This window comes from Archocentrus centrarchus, chromosome 8 (assembly GCF_007364275.1).
Source record: "Archocentrus centrarchus isolate MPI-CPG fArcCen1 chromosome 8, fArcCen1, whole genome shotgun sequence".
NCBI lineage: Eukaryota > Metazoa > Chordata > Actinopteri > Cichliformes > Cichlidae > Archocentrus > Archocentrus centrarchus.
This window is the reverse complement of record NC_044353.1, coordinates 3,543,924-3,563,263: the sequence shown is the minus strand read 5'-3', so window position 1 is coordinate 3,563,263 and position 19,340 is coordinate 3,543,924. Positions and strand designations below refer to the sequence as shown.

Below are 19,340 nucleotides of genomic sequence, written 5' to 3'. Positions count from 1 at the left end.
GTCCAGTTCTTGTGTAATGTGGCAAACCTCAGTTTATCCTCCCTGTTTCCCTTCCACTGAGACCATCTCTGATGAGGCTTCAGTGAACAGTCGATGGATCAGCCGAAGGTCCAGATGCGTCTCTCAGGTCCTGTCAGGTCTTTGCTGGATTGGTTCCTGTTTCTTAAGGACACGATTTTCAGATCCCGTTCATCTGTAGGACGTTTTTCAGGCCTGACACTTCTTCTTCTTCTGTGTTTTAAGGACACACTGCTGAGATATGCCAGCTAACAGCATTTTTGGAATCACCCTGTTGGTGCAAAAATACAATTTTATGCTGTCAAATGTGTTATCTTCATAGATTCATCTAAACAAATTGGAACAAATGTGTTCTGTGATATGCTGATGGTAGCAAAGAATTTAAAATTGATACTTTGCTAAGCTGTCTGTCATGTAGAAACAAAACGGGATCATCTGTGACTCGTCTCTTTGCGACAGGGGACTCGACCCAGCTGGTTGTATTTTTCTCATGTTCCTATATAAAAGCAAGGCTGCTGAGCACTTGTATCATTTGTCTCTTAAATTGCCATCCTGCAGCAACTACGTCACTATTTGTGGAGGAATTTCTGTTTCAGATCTGAGGTTCTGGCTGGACTCTGAATGTAAGTAGTTAATTTGAATTTTGCTGATTTATTGTCGTATTATCACAAACAAATTGTATGTAATTGCCAAGTTGACTCCAATCACAGACAGACAGCAGACTGACTCCATCTTATTGCTGTAACCATCTCCAACCAATGTTTCCCGAGTGTGACTGTCCCCACCTCTAATTTGACATTAACTGCATGTGTATTTAAAGTTACTCTAACTTACGGTGTTTAAAATTGTTCTAAAGTGTGAAGAATGTGAAGAAAAAACATCAAGGTCCAAAACATCAATTTTTGTGTTACCAGTTGAAGTCTAATTTGGCTGTAAGTTCCTGTAATTTTTCTGCCAAAAGATGATGCAGCGAGTGGAGGTAACATTAGATTTTTATTTAAAATTGCATCCTGGGAAAAGGCAAAGCCTCCTGAGGAAATGGGGCCAAGGTTAAATTTTAAATTTAAAGTTAGAAACAGCTGCAGACATCACCTGCTGGCAAAACACTGCCACCTGGTGGTGAAAGTTTCACAAACAGTATCTTTAAATGGGAAGAAAAATCTCGACCATTCAGAGGGCTTCACACACATTCATACAGCACTTTTCATAACACACATACACACTCGCACACTGATGCATGCAGAGAGGGAGTACTGGGGTTAATGATGTCTGAATTGAACCATCAGTCAAGAATGTAGATTTAATTTGACAGACATAAGTCTGTGGGTCCTTCCTCAAGAAAAATAAATTATATTTAATCTTATTCTACACAATATTACCCATATAGTAGCTGCACAACCTTAGTAATTGCACTTATATAACCTCTTGTGAAAGGTCATTTTACTGATGTTCATGGTGGGAGTGTGCTGGAGTTTTGCATGCTCTGACTAACACGTGTTGGGGAAAAGTGAGCAAAGTTGTGTGCACCCTGTCCTGCCATGTTGGCGTTTGTTATAAAACATACTGTAATGGTTCACCTCAAGCTCAGATGGTTAGAGCACGGCCAAAAACAGAAAATCAGGGTTAAAAATGCTCGATTCTGACATTTAAGTCCTCCCAAGTTTTCACTTTTGTTGTGAACCCCGATAATCGCATCAGTCCATCAAAGAGTCACAAAGAAAATCAAGCTGCCTTTACCTGTGCAAAAGGCAACTAAAACTTTCACCATCAGAGGGCAGCGTTTCTCATGTTGTCAGGTGTGCTGCTCTTCTTTCACGCTCAGAGACAAGTGTACTTTTTTTTTTAATCACGTTGGTATATTCAGCTACCCAACACTATATATTAGTAAAAATATTACGTGATTAACAGGACTCACTTTTCAAAATGTCTCAAACTTTATAACTTCAGCGTCTCAGATAAAAAAAAAAGAAAGCTCACACAAATGAATTTGTACTTGTATATAAATAAACCCACCACTAATAAAACAGGTAAGAAATGCAGCGGGTTTTTTTTTTTTTTACCTTTCACCTTTAACTAGCAAATTTATCACTATTTATCCGATGATACCCAGGCCGGCTGATAACTCTGCTCCCACCACCTATTACTCGCTGCTTTTATGCAACAATCTCAGAACTCAACAGTTGTTAACGTGAGGCTTTTATTTTGAAAAGAATAGCAGCTAACCGGAACTCTTCGTGTCGGGCGAACATAAGCGCCATCTTGACTGTAGTCCTTTACCGCGTTGAGCTGCATTTTTGACTCCAAAAGTCGGCGTCTGGAAACAGAAAACTTCGATCTTATTTCCGCATCTCCGCGCTGACTCCTCAGGCTCTCGGTCATGACCAGCATCCAGCTACTCAGAGTGCTCGTTAACGAGCGGCTGGCCGCGGCTGCCGACGACATCTTGGAGGCGGTCAAGAAGACCATCGCGGGCTACGAGGAGGAGATCCTGCTGTCCAAACGGGAGATCCGCCGCCAGCGACGGATGCTGCAGAGGGAGTCCAGACCGGAGATACTCGCCGGGAAACACGCAGGTCTGTGAGCTGCCGGCATGCCTTCACCCCTTCAGCCTGCCCGCTAACAGGCCTCAGTGGAAACGGGCCTCTCTAGGGCACCATCCCTGCCCAGTGGCACTCCATTCAAAAAATCTACAAATTTAATGTTTCTCTTTAACAGCAAAACGCCACACCTCGTTTAAAACACTCTCCTTAACTTCAAGATATACTTTTAAATTCGGTATACGAGTTATTCACCAAGCTGCTCCACTTTTAGAGTAATAGAAACTTTTATTGACTGGTTAAATGGTGATTGGCAGGGCGCCGAACTCCATTAAAACCTTTCAAAATAAATGGTTTGCTCCTCTAAGTGCAAAGGTGTGCACCTGACAGGCGGCCAGGCTTTAATTGTTGACATCTTTGTCCACATGCATGCATATACAGTACTTTGCAGGTCTTCAGCCCCTCCCCCTCTCTTCTTCTTTTATTTTGTTAGGAAATCAGTGCAGTGACTAATTGAAACGTTATTGAAATTTGGCGCAGTTTTCAAACAGTGTATGAGTTTCAGTGTACTTTGTGCAATGACAATAAATGCAATCAATTGAACTGGAAACCAACATTAGAATGTTTTAGAATAAAATGCTGTGCAAAAGTCTTGAGCCACCCATCATTTCATTATATTTTGTAGGGAAATGGGAAATGGGTGCAGCGATTTATTGAAACGCGTTTGGCCCAAACAGAGTTTGTACAATTCTAACAAGCGTGGAAGTCCATATTTGGTATGGTCACTTTTATTCTTCAGCACAGCCTGAACTCTGAGGCAGCGTTCTGTCATGTCTGTTTTCAGGAACAGTTCTCCGGGCTTCTTGAAGGACATTCAAAGCTCTTCTTTGGATGTTTCTGCCTTTTGTTCAGGATGATCTCACACTGCTTCAATAATGTTGAGGTCCGGGCTCTGCGGAGGCCAATCCATGACCGATGGTGTTCCACTGTGTATTTTTATATCCTGATATCTGATGGTACTTTCCTGTGTTCATAATTCCATCCGTTTTGACAAGATCTCCAACACCACTGGCTGAAGTGCAGCCCAAACCATGACGGAGCCTCCACCGCGTAAAAGCTCACTGCTGGACCTCTCTCCTGACTCCACCGTTGATGAGGATTTGCACCAGAAATTTCAAATGTGGATTAATCGCTGCATCAGACCTGCTGCTGATGTTCAGTCCAGTTCCTGTGTAATGTGGCATACCTCAGCCTTTGCTTCCTGTTTCCCTTCCACTGAGACCATCTCTGAGGCTTCAGTGAACAGTAGATGGATCAGCCGAAGGTCCAGATGCATCTCTCAGAGCTTGTCAGGTCTTTGCTGGATTTATTCTTGTTTCTTAAGGACACGTGTTTCAGATGTTGGTGCAAAAATACTATTTTATGCTGTCAAATATGTTATCTTCATAGATTCAAGTAAAGAAATGGGAACAAATGTCTTCTTTTTTTGTGACATGCTGATAGTAACAATGTCCTAAAGATACAACTTAAAATTGATTCTTTGTAAGTTGTCTATATGTAGACACACCACTGGAGTTTGGGCCTTTTATGCTTGAATGGTTCATAGGTCAGTATTAAGTGACAAAGAAAAAACAAATTCCTGTAAATGGTCAGGTATAAGGACAGAAAATGACTATGACTGAAAAAGCAGCCAATATTTTTATAGTGAATGGTGTCCAATGCAGCCAGATATCAGTTCAGTCCAGGATTATTTATGTAAAGCTCCAAATCACTACAGCAGTCGCCCTGTGGCACTTTATACTGAAAGGTAAAGACCCTACAGTACTAGGCAGAAATCCCAGCAATCAGGTGATCCCCCGGTGTGCAGTACCTGGCGATGATGGGACGGACGAACTCCCTTTAACAGGAATGAACCTCCCGCAGAGCCAGGCTCGGGGAGCGGCAGCCATCCGTTGTGACCGGCTGAGGGGGAAAGGAGAGCATAGGGAGTCACAGAACACCACAAACAATAATCAGCTGATCCAAGCAGAGGTGGGCGGAGTGTAAACGAGTAAATAAACAACTACACATAACAAATAAATGTATGTTTTTCTCTGCAGACCAACCCCAGCTTGCCCTGTCTGTCTGGGACGAGGACTTCCCTTCTGATCAGCAGCAGGTAGAGGAGCAGTGTGAGCTGGAGTGGAGCCCCAGTCCAGACTTGGACAACAAGGATCCTCCACAGACAGACAAGAACCAGGAAGAGGAGCAGCACCAGCGGCCACTAGAGGAAGTAGAGGAGGTGGAGGAGGAGGATGGTGCCATCGGGTTCATCTTCAAGCATCAGCCCAGCTCTCCGAGCACTAAAGGGGGCGGTGGCGATCCTCTGCCGAGCACTTCCACAGAGCAGGAGCAGGTGATGGTGGAGGACAATGATGGGTGCTCCTCCAGCTCCTCGACCGTCAACAGCGACGATGAGTGGAGGGCCAGCATGGACTCTCCGAGCGACGACAGCGACAGCAGCCACAAGTGGAAGCCGAAGAAGAAGAAGGGGCCTCGCACACTGACGGCTCCAACATTGCACCCGGCCAAAAATCTCAAATCCAGAATCTTCTGTAAAGTATGTGGGAAGGCCTTCCACGCCAACATCTCTTTGGTGAATCACATGGAGGTTCATCCCAAGGATGTCTGTGGCGTGTGTGGGGAACATTTCAACAGCGAGGAGACCTTTCAGGAGCATGTGAAAACTCACGTGAAGGCAGAGATCTGCAGTGTCTGCGGGAAATGTTTTGGGACCTCCAGCAACTTGGAGACCCACATGAGGGTCCACACGGGGGAGAAACCGTTTCTCTGCAGCGAGTGCGGGAAATCCTTCAACTGCCGACACAACATGATGCGACACATCAGGATACACACAGGGGAAAAACCGTACACCTGCACCGTGTGTGGGAAATGTTTCAATGACTACTCCACTCTGAAGCGCCACCTGCAGGTTCACATCCGCGAGAAGGCCCGCAATCCAGAAAATTCACCCATAAATGACAATGATGATGAACACAAGAATAAGATGTCGTCCAAAAAGTCCCGGGCTATATGTGAAGTATGCGGGAAAATGTTCCACTCGGTGGTTTCTCTGGTGAATCACGCCAAGAGCCACGCCACTGATGTCTGCGGCGTTTGCGGGATGAACTTTGATTCAGAGGAAAACTTGAAAAGTCACCTGAAGACTCACAAAAGCGGGAAGGTCTGCGAAGTGTGCGGTAAGTGTTTCGACGGTCACGGAAACCTGGAGATGCACATGAGGATTCACACAGGGGAGAAACCGTTTCTGTGCAGCGAGTGCGGGAAATCCTTCAACTGCAGACACAACATGTTGCGCCACGTCAGGACGCATACGGGAGAGAAGCCGTATCTGTGCAACGTCTGCGGCCGAGGCTTCAGCGACCAGACGAGCCTGAAGCAGCACAGCAGCACGCACACCGGAGTCAAACCGTACCGCTGCGAGGTCTGCGGCAAAGGCTTCCACCGAAAGACGTATGTGAGACTGCACATGAAGAGCCACGCGTCTGAGAAGAAGTGACTGCTGTGCAAATAAAGATTTGATCCTGTCTTTTAATGCAGCACTGGTCATGAGTGTGGTTACGCCAGGTTCAGACAAGCATAATAAAAGGTGACTTATTACACTAAAAACATAAATAAATAAGAATACCATCTCTCCATATACACTTCAGTAATGTTGAGCTCAGTGTTTTCTTCCACATAGAGCATGATGAAGGTAAAGGCTAAAGCACAACCCCCCACTGTGCACCAAAGAAAGGCTCTTATCTAATCTGATCTGGTGGCTGTCTGATGAAACACTCATTTTCTGGGACTTTTAAGGGACGATGTGAGTTTTTGGAATCTTTTTAAATCTCCTACATAGCTTATGTTCCCTTTTCAAGTACCATATTCAGTTAGAGCAGGCATAATGCACCCAGTAGCAGCTTTATATTTCTATTCTTGGACTCTGCCAGAGTAGCTTTGCATAATTCACATTAATAAAAAAAAAATAAAATCCTTACCCTGGCACATTGCGTTTGTAGTCCCACAGCCCTCTCAGCTCCTGTCTCTTTAAGTCCCCACTTTATTCTGATGGGCCAGCTTCTAAAAGCCTGCTGAGGGGCAACCAACATGTGAGCGCTGCCTCCTGCTTTTGTCGGTGCTTTCTAATTAGGAAAAGTCATGCTAGCACCCACCCATCCATTGTCTTTATTTTATCCTGTCCCAGGGGGGGTGGAGCCCATGTCAGAATTTTGGGTTGGGTAGGTAAAAACAAAGGTTTTGAAATTCTGCGAGTTATCGTGAACCTCCAAGAACTTCCTGAACAGTTTAAAGCTTTCGGTCCATTTTTTTCTTTCTCTCATTCTTCCAAATTGAGCCGTGTTTAACATGAACATCAAACACTAACATCCTGCACAGCAGAACAGAAGATAACAAAAGTTTACCTCCATGAGTCTTTATTTTCAGATATTTTATTATATTGTGCAGACTGGGACGTGGCTAATACCCTTCATATGCTGTTAACACTACCCCACTACAATATGGGGTTATTTGTTCTTTACTGCACGTCAGGCAGTCTCAGTCAGTCTGACATAAATCTGTTTATATGCAGTGCAGTCACAACGTGCCTCTGACGGACTTTCTCTTACTTTGTTATTTATAGCTGTTTATTATTTGTAGCTGTTTAACTGAATATCTGAAGTTATTCTAATGTCGGGCTGTTAACTCGAGTTATTTCTGTTTGCTGAGCAGTGCTTTTCACATTTTGCTGGAGAATAAAGTGAGTTATTTTTTTTCTCTGTTTTTCTTCATTAGCGTTAAGTTTGATTTATTTCTGAGTCGACTTTGGTTATACAGCAAGGTTTAAAGAAAAGTTTATGAAAATCATAAATCAAAATTCACAAAAAGCCTGATAACCTGGAAACTATGATTCTTACATGTGTAGTCTGGATTGTCAACATATCGAAAGTAACATATAAAGATTTAAAATATGTCACATTTGACCTCTGACCTCTCCTTCAAGCTCAATAGATTGATCTGAAGGTCAAAGTGATAATACTGCTATATAGAGCTACTTAAACTGTTTCTTACTGCCATTGTTTGTATTGGCAGCAAATAGGGAATGATGCACTGTACAGCCAACAGTGTTCACACACATGAACCTGAGTAACATCCATTCTTAATCCAGAGGGTCTGAAATGTGGGCCCACCCTTTGCAGCTATAGCAGCTTCAACTCTTCTGGGAAGGCTTTCCACAGGTTTAGGAGTGTTTGGGAATTTTTGACCATTCATCCAGAAGCACATCTGTGAGGTCAGACACTGATGTTGGAGAGAAGGCCTGGCTCACAGTCTCCACTCTAATTCATCCCAAAGGTGTTCTGTCAGTCTGAGGTCAGGACTCTGTGCAGGCCAGTCAAGTTCAGCCAAGCCCAGCTCCTGAAACCCCCACCACCACCACCACCACCAAACTTTACACTTGGCACAGTACAGTCAGGATAGAGTTGATTTTTAGCTCTGTGTCTTGAAACAGGCCAAATAACAATAAAATTAGAAACTGCCTCTGTGCTGGTGATCAGTGACACCAGATCCTGTTCTGTGTCAGCTTCTCATTAAGCCACTGAGCACCTCCAGCATATAAACCACAACTAAATAATAATTAAAAGAGAAAGTACCTGGATTCTAAGCATCAGCAGACTCCCAGAAACATTCCCATTGTGTGGCAAACATTTGCCCGATCGCTGACATCAGAACACAAAGGTGAGTTCTCATTTCAACTTGTTAAATTGCAGTTGCGGTTTGTGTCTGAAGAAATGATGCACGAAGGCTGATAGAGAGGAACGGCCACAATCTCGAGTGAAGAGCCCAACCCTCACCTGACCATCATTCACAAGTTAGAACCTGCTGTCTGATGCTGCAGAACGTAACAGAGCAGAGTTATTTTCACGTATTTATTAATTCTCCAACTGGAAAGTCTGCTGCTGATGTCAGTAGATGAACAGTCACTTTCTCCTTTCCTGCAGATGTGCTGCAGGAAAAATCCTGCATAGCTCAAGAACGATGTGACCTAGGATGTTCAAATTCACACTCTAGATCGGTGGTTCTCAGACTTTTTCCCATCATGCCCCACTTCTCTGAATCACATCTTTTCACAGATTTGGCTTTTCAGTTTACTTTTCAAAGTGAACGCAGAAAAATCCCAGTTTAAAAAAGTATGTGTGGACGTAGCCCTAATATCGTAAATCGTGTTTTTTAGAAGACCGCTGGGTTCGTTTTAGATTTCTGCCTGCTAGATGAGCCGATGATGACACATCATCGCAAACTGCGAGAACAACAACAGCAATCAAAGCAACAAAGCAAATAAAACACAAACTTCATCAATGGTGACTCATCATGTGTCATATTTTAGTAGTTTTTCTGGTAGATTTGAGAACTCGGGCAACAACAGCAAGGTTTATGTGTCATCGGGTTAATGCAGAAGAAACGCTGTTTGATCAGCCGCTTCTTTGTTGGCTCTGTCATCTTCATGCATCTTTAGCTGATTTGTCATCTCCACTTCCAGTGCTCATCTCATCAGGCTCAAACAGGAGTCGTCTTTGTTTTCTGCTTTCACGTCTTTTTATCTGCATTCAGGAGGACTGCAGGTCCTGAGTCAAGGAGGTAACATCACAGCCTTTCAAGCCTGCATGAGGTGAGAGTTTGATTCTCACAAGGCTCATAATAGATAATGTGGGTCACTTTATGTGTTGTAGTGACAGGCTGATAGTAACAAAGTGACTAAATACAATTTAAAATGGATTTTTTTGCTAAGTTGTCTGTCATGTGTAGACAACACTGGTTCATCCCTTGAGTTTGGAGACTTTTTTATGCTGGGCTGATTCATAGGTCAGAGTTCAGTGAGTTAACAAATATTCCTCTGAAAATGGTCAGATACAAAGACTGAACTGAAAATGGGTGTTCAAGAAAAACTCTGAACGACCTTCAGAAAGCTGCAGAACTGTTGCTCAAGACCACTTTAAAAATACAAGAAAGCCTGACTCCTGAAGGAGAATGGAAAGAAATGAGGGCTGACTGAATACCGTATTCAGTTACTCATTAATGTGATATACAGATTTTTCTTGCATGAATACAATGAACATATTATCCCTCATTATATCTGGGTAAATAAAATGACAAATATGAAAAAAACTTTTGTGTTATGTTAATACTATCACTGCTACTGCTACCATTACTACTATTATTATTATTATTATATGGAAATGTCCTTAATATTTAAAAACTGGTCAGATTTGTCTTCTTCATGAGGCTTTGGTTCACTTTTATTTTTGGGACTGTGTTATTTTTGTAATTAGTTTTTATTTCTATTTTATTTTGAGGTTTTCTTTTCATTGAAGCTTCAGTTATTTTCTGGGGGTGGGGGTTTCCTTGTTTATTTTTTGTTGTTTAAAAATGTTCCATTTTAGTTTAAATATTAAAGTTCAAATAATTAAATAATGAAGAAGATAACAGAAAAACTAAGCCAAAAACGGAACATTTTTAAACAATAAAAATTAAACTGAATGGAAAACAAAAGTAAAGTAGAAATATTAGGTAATATTAGGTAGAATCTTAAATAACAATCCTCGGATTTTATTAGGTTAATATTTGTAAGAGATTACTCACTGTTTAATAATAAATTCCTAATTAAATTTTGCCTCCAATCTGGGTCAATTCCAGTGCGCATGCGCAGGATGTTGCTGTCAGTGCCATAGCAACAGGAGAGGAGAACAGACGCGACCATGGTGAGTATTTGTGTTTTGGGCTCGTTTTGCGGCTTTTTGTTGTTTGTAGCGGCTGTTTGTGTGATGCTTCCTCTGAAAACTGATGGAAACTTTCAGAAACTCGGAGTCGCTTCGTGTCTGAGAGTTTTACCGGCCGGAAACACGAAGCAGCGCCACATCCGCTGGCTAACACGGGCTAACTTTAATTAGCTCTTTTGGCTGGTTAAGTAGCCGATAACAGCAGCGGAGTCCTGACGGGAACCCGGATTACTCTCTGCTCTGACCGTGTGTGGCGGCTCAGCAGCAGAGACCCCGAATATAAAAAATCTAATGAATTATTGCTGTTACTGATATAAATATGGTGTTTATTATTACCTTAAACCAAACCAGTGTGTTTGTGCCATCAGTGTAACACAGACGTGTTTCTGTTGATGTTTCCAGGCCAAAGCCATGACTGTGAAAGACGCGCTGGGCAAATGGGTGAGGTGCACACAGACACGCACACACTCAGTCAATCAGTCAGTAAGTCTTTAATACAGTGTACTGGGGGATAGATCAGCAGCAGTGGCCTGAACTACAAAGCAGGATTTTGGGCTCATTCAGGTAATTCAGGGTTATGCTGTCATGGTATCTGATGCTGCAGACCTGACCTGTTCAGAAGGAGCTTATGTCTAAGACAGGAGATCATCAGGTAGGAAATCACTGCCTGCTGACCAATTGGATGTCTGGAAAATCTCGTCACCATTCCGGGAAGGTTTCCATGAGCATCTGATGAAATACAGATTCTTAGAGAAACTTCAGTCCTAAGTTTTCCTGTTGGCTGTAATTTGAAAATCACTCTGATGTTCCATAAGCTTTAATATCTGATCCTAAAACAGAGCAGCTGTTTGCATTTGTGGACCTTATTTGTTTTTTATGTTTCTTCTTTCCTCTCTGAGTGTAAACAGCCCCACACCTGCAGCTCTGACCATCAGACTAACACACACCCAGACATTCATTCATTCTAATCTGTCAGAGCCTCTCGTGTCTGAAAGGCAGAGATACTGAGAAGCCCGTTAACTCACGTGGTCACCATTTTTACTGGCTTTTGCCTCTGCTTCAAATAAACTTTATTAATGCAGCGGCTCTTTTCCACCTCTGAGAGCTCACACACGTTCATGCCTAGCTTTGAATCATTTCTCTCTCACACACACTCTGTGCTTTCAGTCTGTGTTCTGTGTTTAACCAGTTTATTTATTTTTCTAACGTTCAAGTTTTATTTTACTTCATGAAATCAGTCGCTCTGCTGTCAGTAGACTCTTCCATGTTTCAGATGTTTTCATGTGAATAAACCCAGGAGGATTTGTGGAGCTGGTAATAATCACCTCGGTGTGATTGATGTTAGGGGAAGTGAAGAAAGATAATGAAAGAAACATTCACATTAAGCTTACAGTAGAGCTGCATGCACAGGTGAAGCTTTTCTACCCACCTGAAACTCATTATTCATTCACGTACCAAGATGTTTATACTGCAACACAAAGTCATTTATCAGCACAGGAGAGACGGTCGTAGGATTTGTCCTGAAGTCCACGATCAGCTCTTTAGTTTCAGGCGCTTTAGTGTCCGAGAACGAAGACTTAACACCACATGACCGTGCTCGCATGTCACATGAGACAGCATCACTGCAAACTCACATGTTGACCGGCACAGTGTGTACAAGTATGTAACTGTATCTGTGTGTGTGTATGTGTGTGTGTGCTCGCAGGAAGAGAAGTCTGGGGAGAAACGGAGCGAGGCGACAGCCGTCAAACTGTACGGTCAGATTCCTCCTATAGAGAAGATGGACGCGTCGCTCTCCGCGCTGACAAACTGCGAGTGAGTCCTGCAGGCGGACGCCGCCTCAAAGTCAGACGGCGGCTTTTTGGTTATTTCTACCTGCTTCAAGGCAAAAAAGTCCACATTTTATTTTGTTTTCCATAAATCCAGCGTCGATAATGTCTGAACTGACATAAAATGATATTCATGTCCTTTAGTTTGTCTCTTAGTGAAGCTGAGTTTGCTCATAAAACACTAGAGTTCTGCTGCTGCAGGCTGATTGAGAGGTCAAGGATTTATAACAGGATGTTCTGCCTTCATGGTGCCAATTTCCAAATGTAAATTTGCCATTTTTTTTCTTATATATTTACCCCCTCCTTCCTTCCATGGCCCTAAAAATGCCTTAATATACAACAAAACCTTGTCAGCAGCGCTCTGAGGATCTTTATTGATGGTGACAGAGGATCTGCTGCTCCAGGACTGGGACCAGAACCAGTGTGGCTAGGCTCAGGTTCTCAGACCGGTTCAGCACGGCTGTCCCAGCAGTCTCGTTTTAGCTGCCAGAGCCTCGTTCTGCTGGCTGTGATCGAGATCCGCCGAGTCGTATTCAGACACCTCTGCAGGCCTGACTCTGAGCAGCTCGACTGCCACAAACAAACAAAGTCTCATCAGAACAGACGATAAAAAGTCAGAAGACATCTGTGGACAGGAGAGACATAACTACAACAAGAAATATAACTGCACTCTGTTTGCATCTCACTCTCCAATGTAATAAGTTTGGAAAGAGGAGTCGGTTGTGTTTTCACGGTGTTCCCCTCATGAGTCGTTGATTCAGGAATCTTGACTCAGTGAATAAAAACTGCAGCTCCACGTCTCCCATCCAGCGCGCTGCTTCCTCTGTTTGCCATAAGGAGAGTTTAAGATGGCAGATGATTCATTCAGCATCTGCTTGGTGTGTGCAGAGATGAGTTCTGCACACAGCTAGAATCAGGTGTAAGTTGCCAGGTTACGTTGGTGAATGGGTTGAAACTGAATGTGTGGATTGTAAATGTGGACTGTATTTCAGAGATAATCTGGCAGCTCGGGTAGCATCAGACAAAGGCATAAAACCTACTGATGCCTGTACTCCTCTTATTTATGGTAAACTGTGAGGGTCACATGGTTTGTAGGAGTTTTCCTGAGAGAAACAGGAGGACACGGAGAGATGGCCTTAAAAACGGGAGCGCTGGCAGGTTTGGATCAAACGCTCATCCTTAAAAATCCATGACGTGTTGTTGTGCTGCTTTCTCCACAGGAAACTCTCCCTATCCACAAACTGCATCGAGAAGATAACGAACCTCAACGGCCTGAGTGAGTGCTGACTGCACACACGCACGCGCACACACAGACACACACACACACACACTCTGATCAAAGATGGGACTGTGTCGCTGTAATGTGATGTTTGGTCCTTCCAGAGAACCTGAAGATTTTGTCTTTAGGGAGGAACAACATCAAGTCGCTCGCTGGGCTGGTAAGTCACAGGAAGCTGAGGCCTCCAGGGGACACGGGTGAGGTAAATGATGTTTGGGCACAAGTTAATAAAGCGTGATAACTGAGTCGTTTTAACGCCGCAGGGTTCAAAGTTCACAAATGATTTAGATTTGACAAACCACAAACACCTGTGTGAAATGTTCTCCCTCATTTTTTTGTACCTTCGTGCTGTAGAAAGAATCTGGCTGTCCAAACTTTATTAACATGAGTGTGTGACCTGACGCCTGTGCCAAACCAGGTTCAACATATCCAGGATATCTCTCTGTTATCTGGCTTCACCTGACCCGACATCATCATCAGTCAGGCAAGAGGTCACATGAATAGGAAAGGAAGATGAGAAATACTTCATCACATATATGGGAAATTCTACTGTTATAATAATAATAATAATTACCATGGCTGAAGGCATCAGTCGTGAATCCACACAGAGTTTTATGTATCTGGATCCTCGAGTTTTTCACAAGTCTTTACATAAATTTTGTGAATTATTTGACATCGTGTGTGTGTGTGTGTGTGTGTGTGTGTGTGTGTGTGTGTGTGTGTGTGTGTGTGTGTGTGTGTGTGTGTGTGTGTGTGTGTGTGTGTGTGTGCAGGAGGCTGTAGGTGACACATTGGAGGAGCTGTGGATCTCTTTTAACCAGATAGAGAAGCTGAAGGGAATCCACTGGCTGAAGAACCTGAAGGTCCTCTACATGTCCAACAACCTGGTCAAAGACTGGGGTGAGCAGGCTTAGAGTGGGTTGGAAGGATTCGGCTCAGTTAATGAGTAATTAGATCTGGTTTGCAGGTTCATGCATATTACTACTGAACGATGCTGTCGTGATGCTGCAGCCTGGAGTTGCCTCCAGCGTTCATGGTGCAGATGTAAAGTTGCAGTCACTGTATATCCAGCTCGTGGTACAGAAGAGGAGCGAGCATAAATGGAGTCATGTTTTTTAAGTGTCGGGTAATTTCAAATGCAACTTTCCAAATAGCTGAAAAATAATCACGCTGTCGTCTGTGAGCTAAATGGACAGTTTCTGTATTTACAGGGCGAGAAAAGACAGAAGGATGAAAGAAAGAGATGAGAGATTATTTTAGGTCATAAAACATGAATTTGTCTAATAAATAACAATTTTTCCTGAAAAAAATTTCTGAACATGGCAGATTGCTGTGCCATCGACTTGTCAGTTCATTGACAGTGCGGTCACTGTGCTAACCTCCGAGCTCCAGGCCTTCCTGTTTCCTTACCGACAGGCTGACCTGGTTCCCAGATGTTCATCCCTGGGTCAGGCAGCCTCCTCCTCCTCCTCCATGCTGGACCGCAGCAGGTGGAGAACTGGTTCACGTGCCGGTGCGCTGAGCAGAACCAGCAGCTGTGGAGCAACGTGGAGGAGAGACAGCTGATATTTACTCTGTTTATTACTTAAAAAACACATTTTGTAAGATTTATTAATGCATTAAGAGAGCGTCTGCACAGCTGCTTTTATGAAGCAGTTCCATCCGGGCGTCTGTGAGGTTTGACCTTTCTGCTCTACAGACTCCAAAACCAGCGGGAGCCGAGCCGTGAGCTCTGGCATGTGTCCTTTACTCTTCAGAGATGTGCAGCTGATATTCATGTTCCTGGTGTTTGGTACCTGTGTGCTCTTTGGCTGTTTTTATCTGAAGTGGAGAGTAAACAACATGGATTAGACATTATGCAGTATCCACCCCTGTACGGAGTGCAGTACTTTCTCTAATTTGTATAGCATGGAAACTTTGTGTCTGTTCTGGGATGTGGTTACTAAAAAGCATTTGTAGAAAAGATGATCAGAGAATATGAGTCTCTCACAGGATGCTTGAATTCATGAGTATTGTTAATATTGAAAACGTTTTTGCTGGAATCTGTTTTCTCTCTACAAACTCAGAGGTGATGAAACGTATTTGGAGAAAGGTTAAATTAGGCCAAAGTAGTTTTGCAGAAGTATAAGACATCTGTTGAAGGGTTCCTGTTATGAAACAGGGCTGAAATGTTATCCTGACTTCTATCCATCCATCCATTCGCTTCCGCACATCCTGTTAAGGGTCGCGGGGGGGCTGGAGCCTATCCCAGCTGTCATAGGGCGAGAGGCAGGGTACACCCTGAACAGGTCGCCAGCCTGTTGCAGGGCCAACACAGAGGGACAGACGACCTTTCACACTCACATTCATGCTCACATTCACACCTATGGGCAATTTAGTGTAGCCAATTAACCTAACCCCAGTAAGTGCATGTCTTTGGAATGTGGGAGGAAACCGGAGTACCCGGAGGAAACCCACGCAAGCACGGGGAGAACATGCAAACTCCACACAGAGGGAGAGGCCTGGGCCAAGGTGGAATCGAACCCAGGCCTTCCAGATGGTAATCTAACTGTGAGGCAGCAGTGCTAACCACTACGCCACCATGCTGCCCTATCCTGACTTCTACATTTATTTTATATTTTCATTAATTGTGGGAGGATATCCCATCACTGATGGCTGTTTTTTAGGACATCAGATGGAGACGGTCTGCAGGTCCTGTTGTGCTCCAGAAGGAGTTGTTACTGCACCGTGTTTCCAAGCACTGGTTTCTTTAGATCAGTTATTATTTTTTCACTTGTTAATTTGTGGGCTCCAGAACATGGGACTGTATGATGAACGTTTCATGTGCGCTGCAGGAGAGTTCGTGAGGCTGGCGGAGCTGCCGTGCCTCGTTGACCTCGTGTTCGTTGGAAATCCTCTGGAGGAGAAGCACTCGGCCGAGGGCACGTGGATGGACGAGGCCACGAAGAGACTCCCTAAGCTGAAGAAACTGGACGGTAAGTTTCAGAGCAAGGACCCAGTCCAGGCACAAAGACAGATGGCAGTGATGAGCTGCTGCCTGCAGTGATCGATGATCTCTTCATCTTCTGTTTCCAGGAACTCCAGTCATCAAGCAGGAAGTGGAGGAAGAAGGAGAGAGCTGAGGCGTGACCCCTGCGTTCCCTCGGAGTCTTCCTCTTTTTGAGTTTTCTGTGGTTTGTTATGGTGCTTTCCTTTGTATGAACCATTTTTTATGACAGCACACACTTTGTTGGAGATCAACAAGCACAAAAAAAAAAAATAATCAAGAATGTGTTTTAGAGTTTTTAAAAGCTTTTTTCCTAAAAGCTACTTTTAGCCTTTTACTGACAGACTTAAAACTTGTTAACTTAAAATCAACTGTGATGGTTCAGGAGCATCAGATTTGTTTTTAAAGCACAGACTGTTACCGTTACATCACCGTGCACAGAGCAGCTGCATTATGGTACGATTTACATCACACTGGACCAAAACCAGCTTTAAATCCTGCAGCGAGGAAAACGTATGAAAACTAATGTCAGCACCTGTTTGAGTAATAATACCAAACTAAACACTGGAAGAACCGCTACTGGTCAAATAGATGAGTGTTGCATTTTAATGAGTGCTGCTCCCTGCAGAGCCTAATCCAGCTCCACCTCCCTGCACATCAGAGAAGAGGGGTGGGGCTTCAGTGCCGCCTGCTTTTCATCAGTTACTGTATGTGATCTATGAAAAGCTGGATCAATGCAGCCCTTTAGTGCCTAACCTTAATCACTGAACCTGCCACCTCTTTAACCTGCTAATGTGGAGGCTGGAGAAATGACACGTGGGGCCAATGCATCAAACGACACCAGTGTGGGAGTCTGAATCAGGTGAAGCTCCACCCACTGGCTCTGGAGTGGTCAGCCTCTCAAACATATCGATCACACATAAATAGTCCAGCCAATAGCTGCGTTCTGCCGTGCGCTGAAATCAGCTGACCTCTCAGGTGGCGTCTGATGGGAAATGAAGGGAACATCTCCATCTGAGCTCTGCAGCTACCTTCGGTCCTCCGCTCGGTTCCTCTGAGATCTTTGTGTCTGCAGCCGAGTTCGTGTCGCGTCACCAGATAAACTGCTCGTTCAGACGTGACGCCGCCGTTAATGCACACGTCATTAACCACCGGTCTCTGTAAACTCACACGTTATAAATTATTTCATATTTGTACATTATTGTGGTTGTTAAATGTTTATGATTTGAAATTATCTAAATAAATACTGTTTTGTAATCAACACTGAAAGTTTCCTTATTGTAAGGATCAATATTTGGATTGATGATCACATCTTTGGGACATGATTAAAATATGTTTAAACTCTTTGAAAATGCTGAGGATCATAGTTTGGATAAACTGCAGCAGTTTTAATGTCTGTGACGCAGAGGGACCGAAACAAGCTCTCTTACTCCAGGTGTTTGTTCTGTTTCCTGGAGAAAACTTAACAAAGTGCATTCTGGGTAAACTTTCAAGGCTCATATCAGCATGTGGGATAGGTGGCTGCTCACATGAAGGACCTCCTTTGTAGCTTTCCCAGAATAAAAACCACATTTAGTCTTTAGGTTGTGACACTTGGAGTGGGTGTTTAGTGTGTTTAGTTTTTAACAGCTTAAATGTGTTTTTCAGCCCTGGAAATGTCACATGGATATCTCCTGTGCTTATGAATTTATGAGGGCTCAAATATGCTGGAAGGGATCATTAGAAAGAGCCAAAGTTGCCCCCCCCCCCCCCACCATGTCAGTAACAGTCTGGTTCCATAAAGAGAGAGAAAACAAACACACTGCTAACATCACGTTGGCTGTCAGTCATGAGTTCTGTGTGTGGTTTTCAGAGGATGGACACGACCAGTTAGGAGGATTATTTTGAACTCTGAATCATGCAAAGCTGCTCTAGTAGAATCCAGAAATAAAAACACAAAGCTGGAAATGAGGAGAATTTGGCCCCCTACACCAAACAGCAAACCACCGCCCAGATTATGCCCAATGCCCCTCCATCACAGGATAACCTGTAATGCTGTTTTATTGCTCCTGGTTTTCAGGATTCATGAAAAAGGTCAAACCCAGTCCCCCTTCTCATTAAGCATGTGATTGTCACATGGTCTGCAGGCAGCAGAACAGGAGACGCAGTTTCACGGCTCCAAGTTACAAACTGGCAGCTTTAAGTCCGTTTAATGTCCAATTTAACTGCTTTGGACTTCTTCTCATGTTCAGCTCTGCAGGGTAACCTGTAGACACATTCAGGGCTGCAGTGCATGTGTGAAAACTGTTTTATATGGACTCAATCAAATCATAAAGGGCTGTGACAGAAGCCAAAACAAAAATACAGATTTCTCAGGGTTCTTGCATTACTCACAAAGCACACGGGCGCTGAAGCGAGTAATGCAGCAATTACACGTTAGCTGGGTTTCTGTCTTCCGCCCATTTCTCGTTCAGTTTTGGTGACATTTCGCGCATCACAAACAAAATTAGAGCAACCAAAGCAACGCAGCGAAACCACATTACAGGCGCTGATCACTGGTTATCTATTTCACGCTTTCTTGTGGGCAGTTGATGCTTTCGGAGTGAGTCACAGCCCGAGAAGCTGGCACACAAAAACAGCATCTAACTGTTCATAACACTGGCAGCTACACGCACTTTGCAAACAAGGTTACATGAGGTGAAATATTTAAGCACCACCCGTGGAGATCAAGTCACAGGCGGTGCCAGTTTCCTCCACACGCAGCTGTTTCAAACAGTGTGAGGTGTGGTAAGGCCATGTTCAAAAGCAAATGTGTTTACAGTTATTACAAACAGCCACACACAGCAGGACGGATGAAGAGCCTCCATCAGAAGCCCAAAAGAGTTACAAACACTCCGC

At 43.7% G+C, this 19,340-nt stretch overlaps 2 protein-coding genes across 3 annotated transcripts; both read left to right on the top strand.

Moving 5' to 3' along the window:
* Positions 1-2,246: 2,246 nt before the first annotated feature.
* Positions 2,247-7,376, top strand: LOC115785064 (gastrula zinc finger protein XlCGF57.1-like). 2 transcript variants are annotated; one of them, XM_030736515.1, is made up of 3 exons: positions 2,247-2,591; positions 4,655-5,634; positions 5,779-7,376. In XM_030736515.1, the coding sequence occupies exons 1-3, from the start codon at positions 2,396-2,398 to the stop codon at positions 6,112-6,114; spliced, it is 1,512 nt and encodes a 503-aa protein (XP_030592375.1). In that variant the 5' UTR covers positions 2,247-2,395; the 3' UTR covers positions 6,115-7,376. The 2 variants fall into 2 exon arrangements, with proteins under 2 accessions (XP_030592375.1, XP_030592374.1); XM_030736514.1 differs by having other exon boundaries at positions 4,655-7,376.
* Positions 7,377-10,293: 2,917 nt separating this feature from the next.
* On the top strand, positions 10,294-17,724 carry dnal1 (dynein, axonemal, light chain 1). Its single transcript, XM_030736571.1, has 8 exons — positions 10,294-10,351; positions 10,772-10,810; positions 12,075-12,184; positions 13,419-13,474; positions 13,582-13,637; positions 14,251-14,377; positions 16,312-16,452; positions 16,553-17,724. The coding sequence occupies exons 1-8, from the start codon at positions 10,349-10,351 to the stop codon at positions 16,597-16,599; spliced, it is 579 nt and encodes a 192-aa protein (XP_030592431.1). The 5' UTR covers positions 10,294-10,348; the 3' UTR covers positions 16,600-17,724.
* The last annotated feature ends 1,616 nt before the right edge of the window (positions 17,725-19,340 follow it).

Excerpts from the sequence above, each read along its gene's own strand:
- LOC115785064 (XM_030736514.1), top strand. The coding sequence starts at position 2,396 with ATGACCAGCATCCAGCTACTCAGAGTGCTCGTTAACGAGCGGCTGGCC. Across the intron at positions 2,592-4,654 it reads ACTCGCCGGGAAACACGCAG|ACCAACCCCAGCTTGCCCTG; the intron begins GTCTGTGAGCTG and ends TTTTCTCTGCAG.
- dnal1 (XM_030736571.1), top strand. Across the intron at positions 10,811-12,074 it reads AAGACGCGCTGGGCAAATGG|GAAGAGAAGTCTGGGGAGAA; the intron begins GTGAGGTGCACA and ends GTGTGCTCGCAG. Across the intron at positions 12,185-13,418 it reads TCCGCGCTGACAAACTGCGA|GAAACTCTCCCTATCCACAA; the intron begins GTGAGTCCTGCA and ends CTTTCTCCACAG.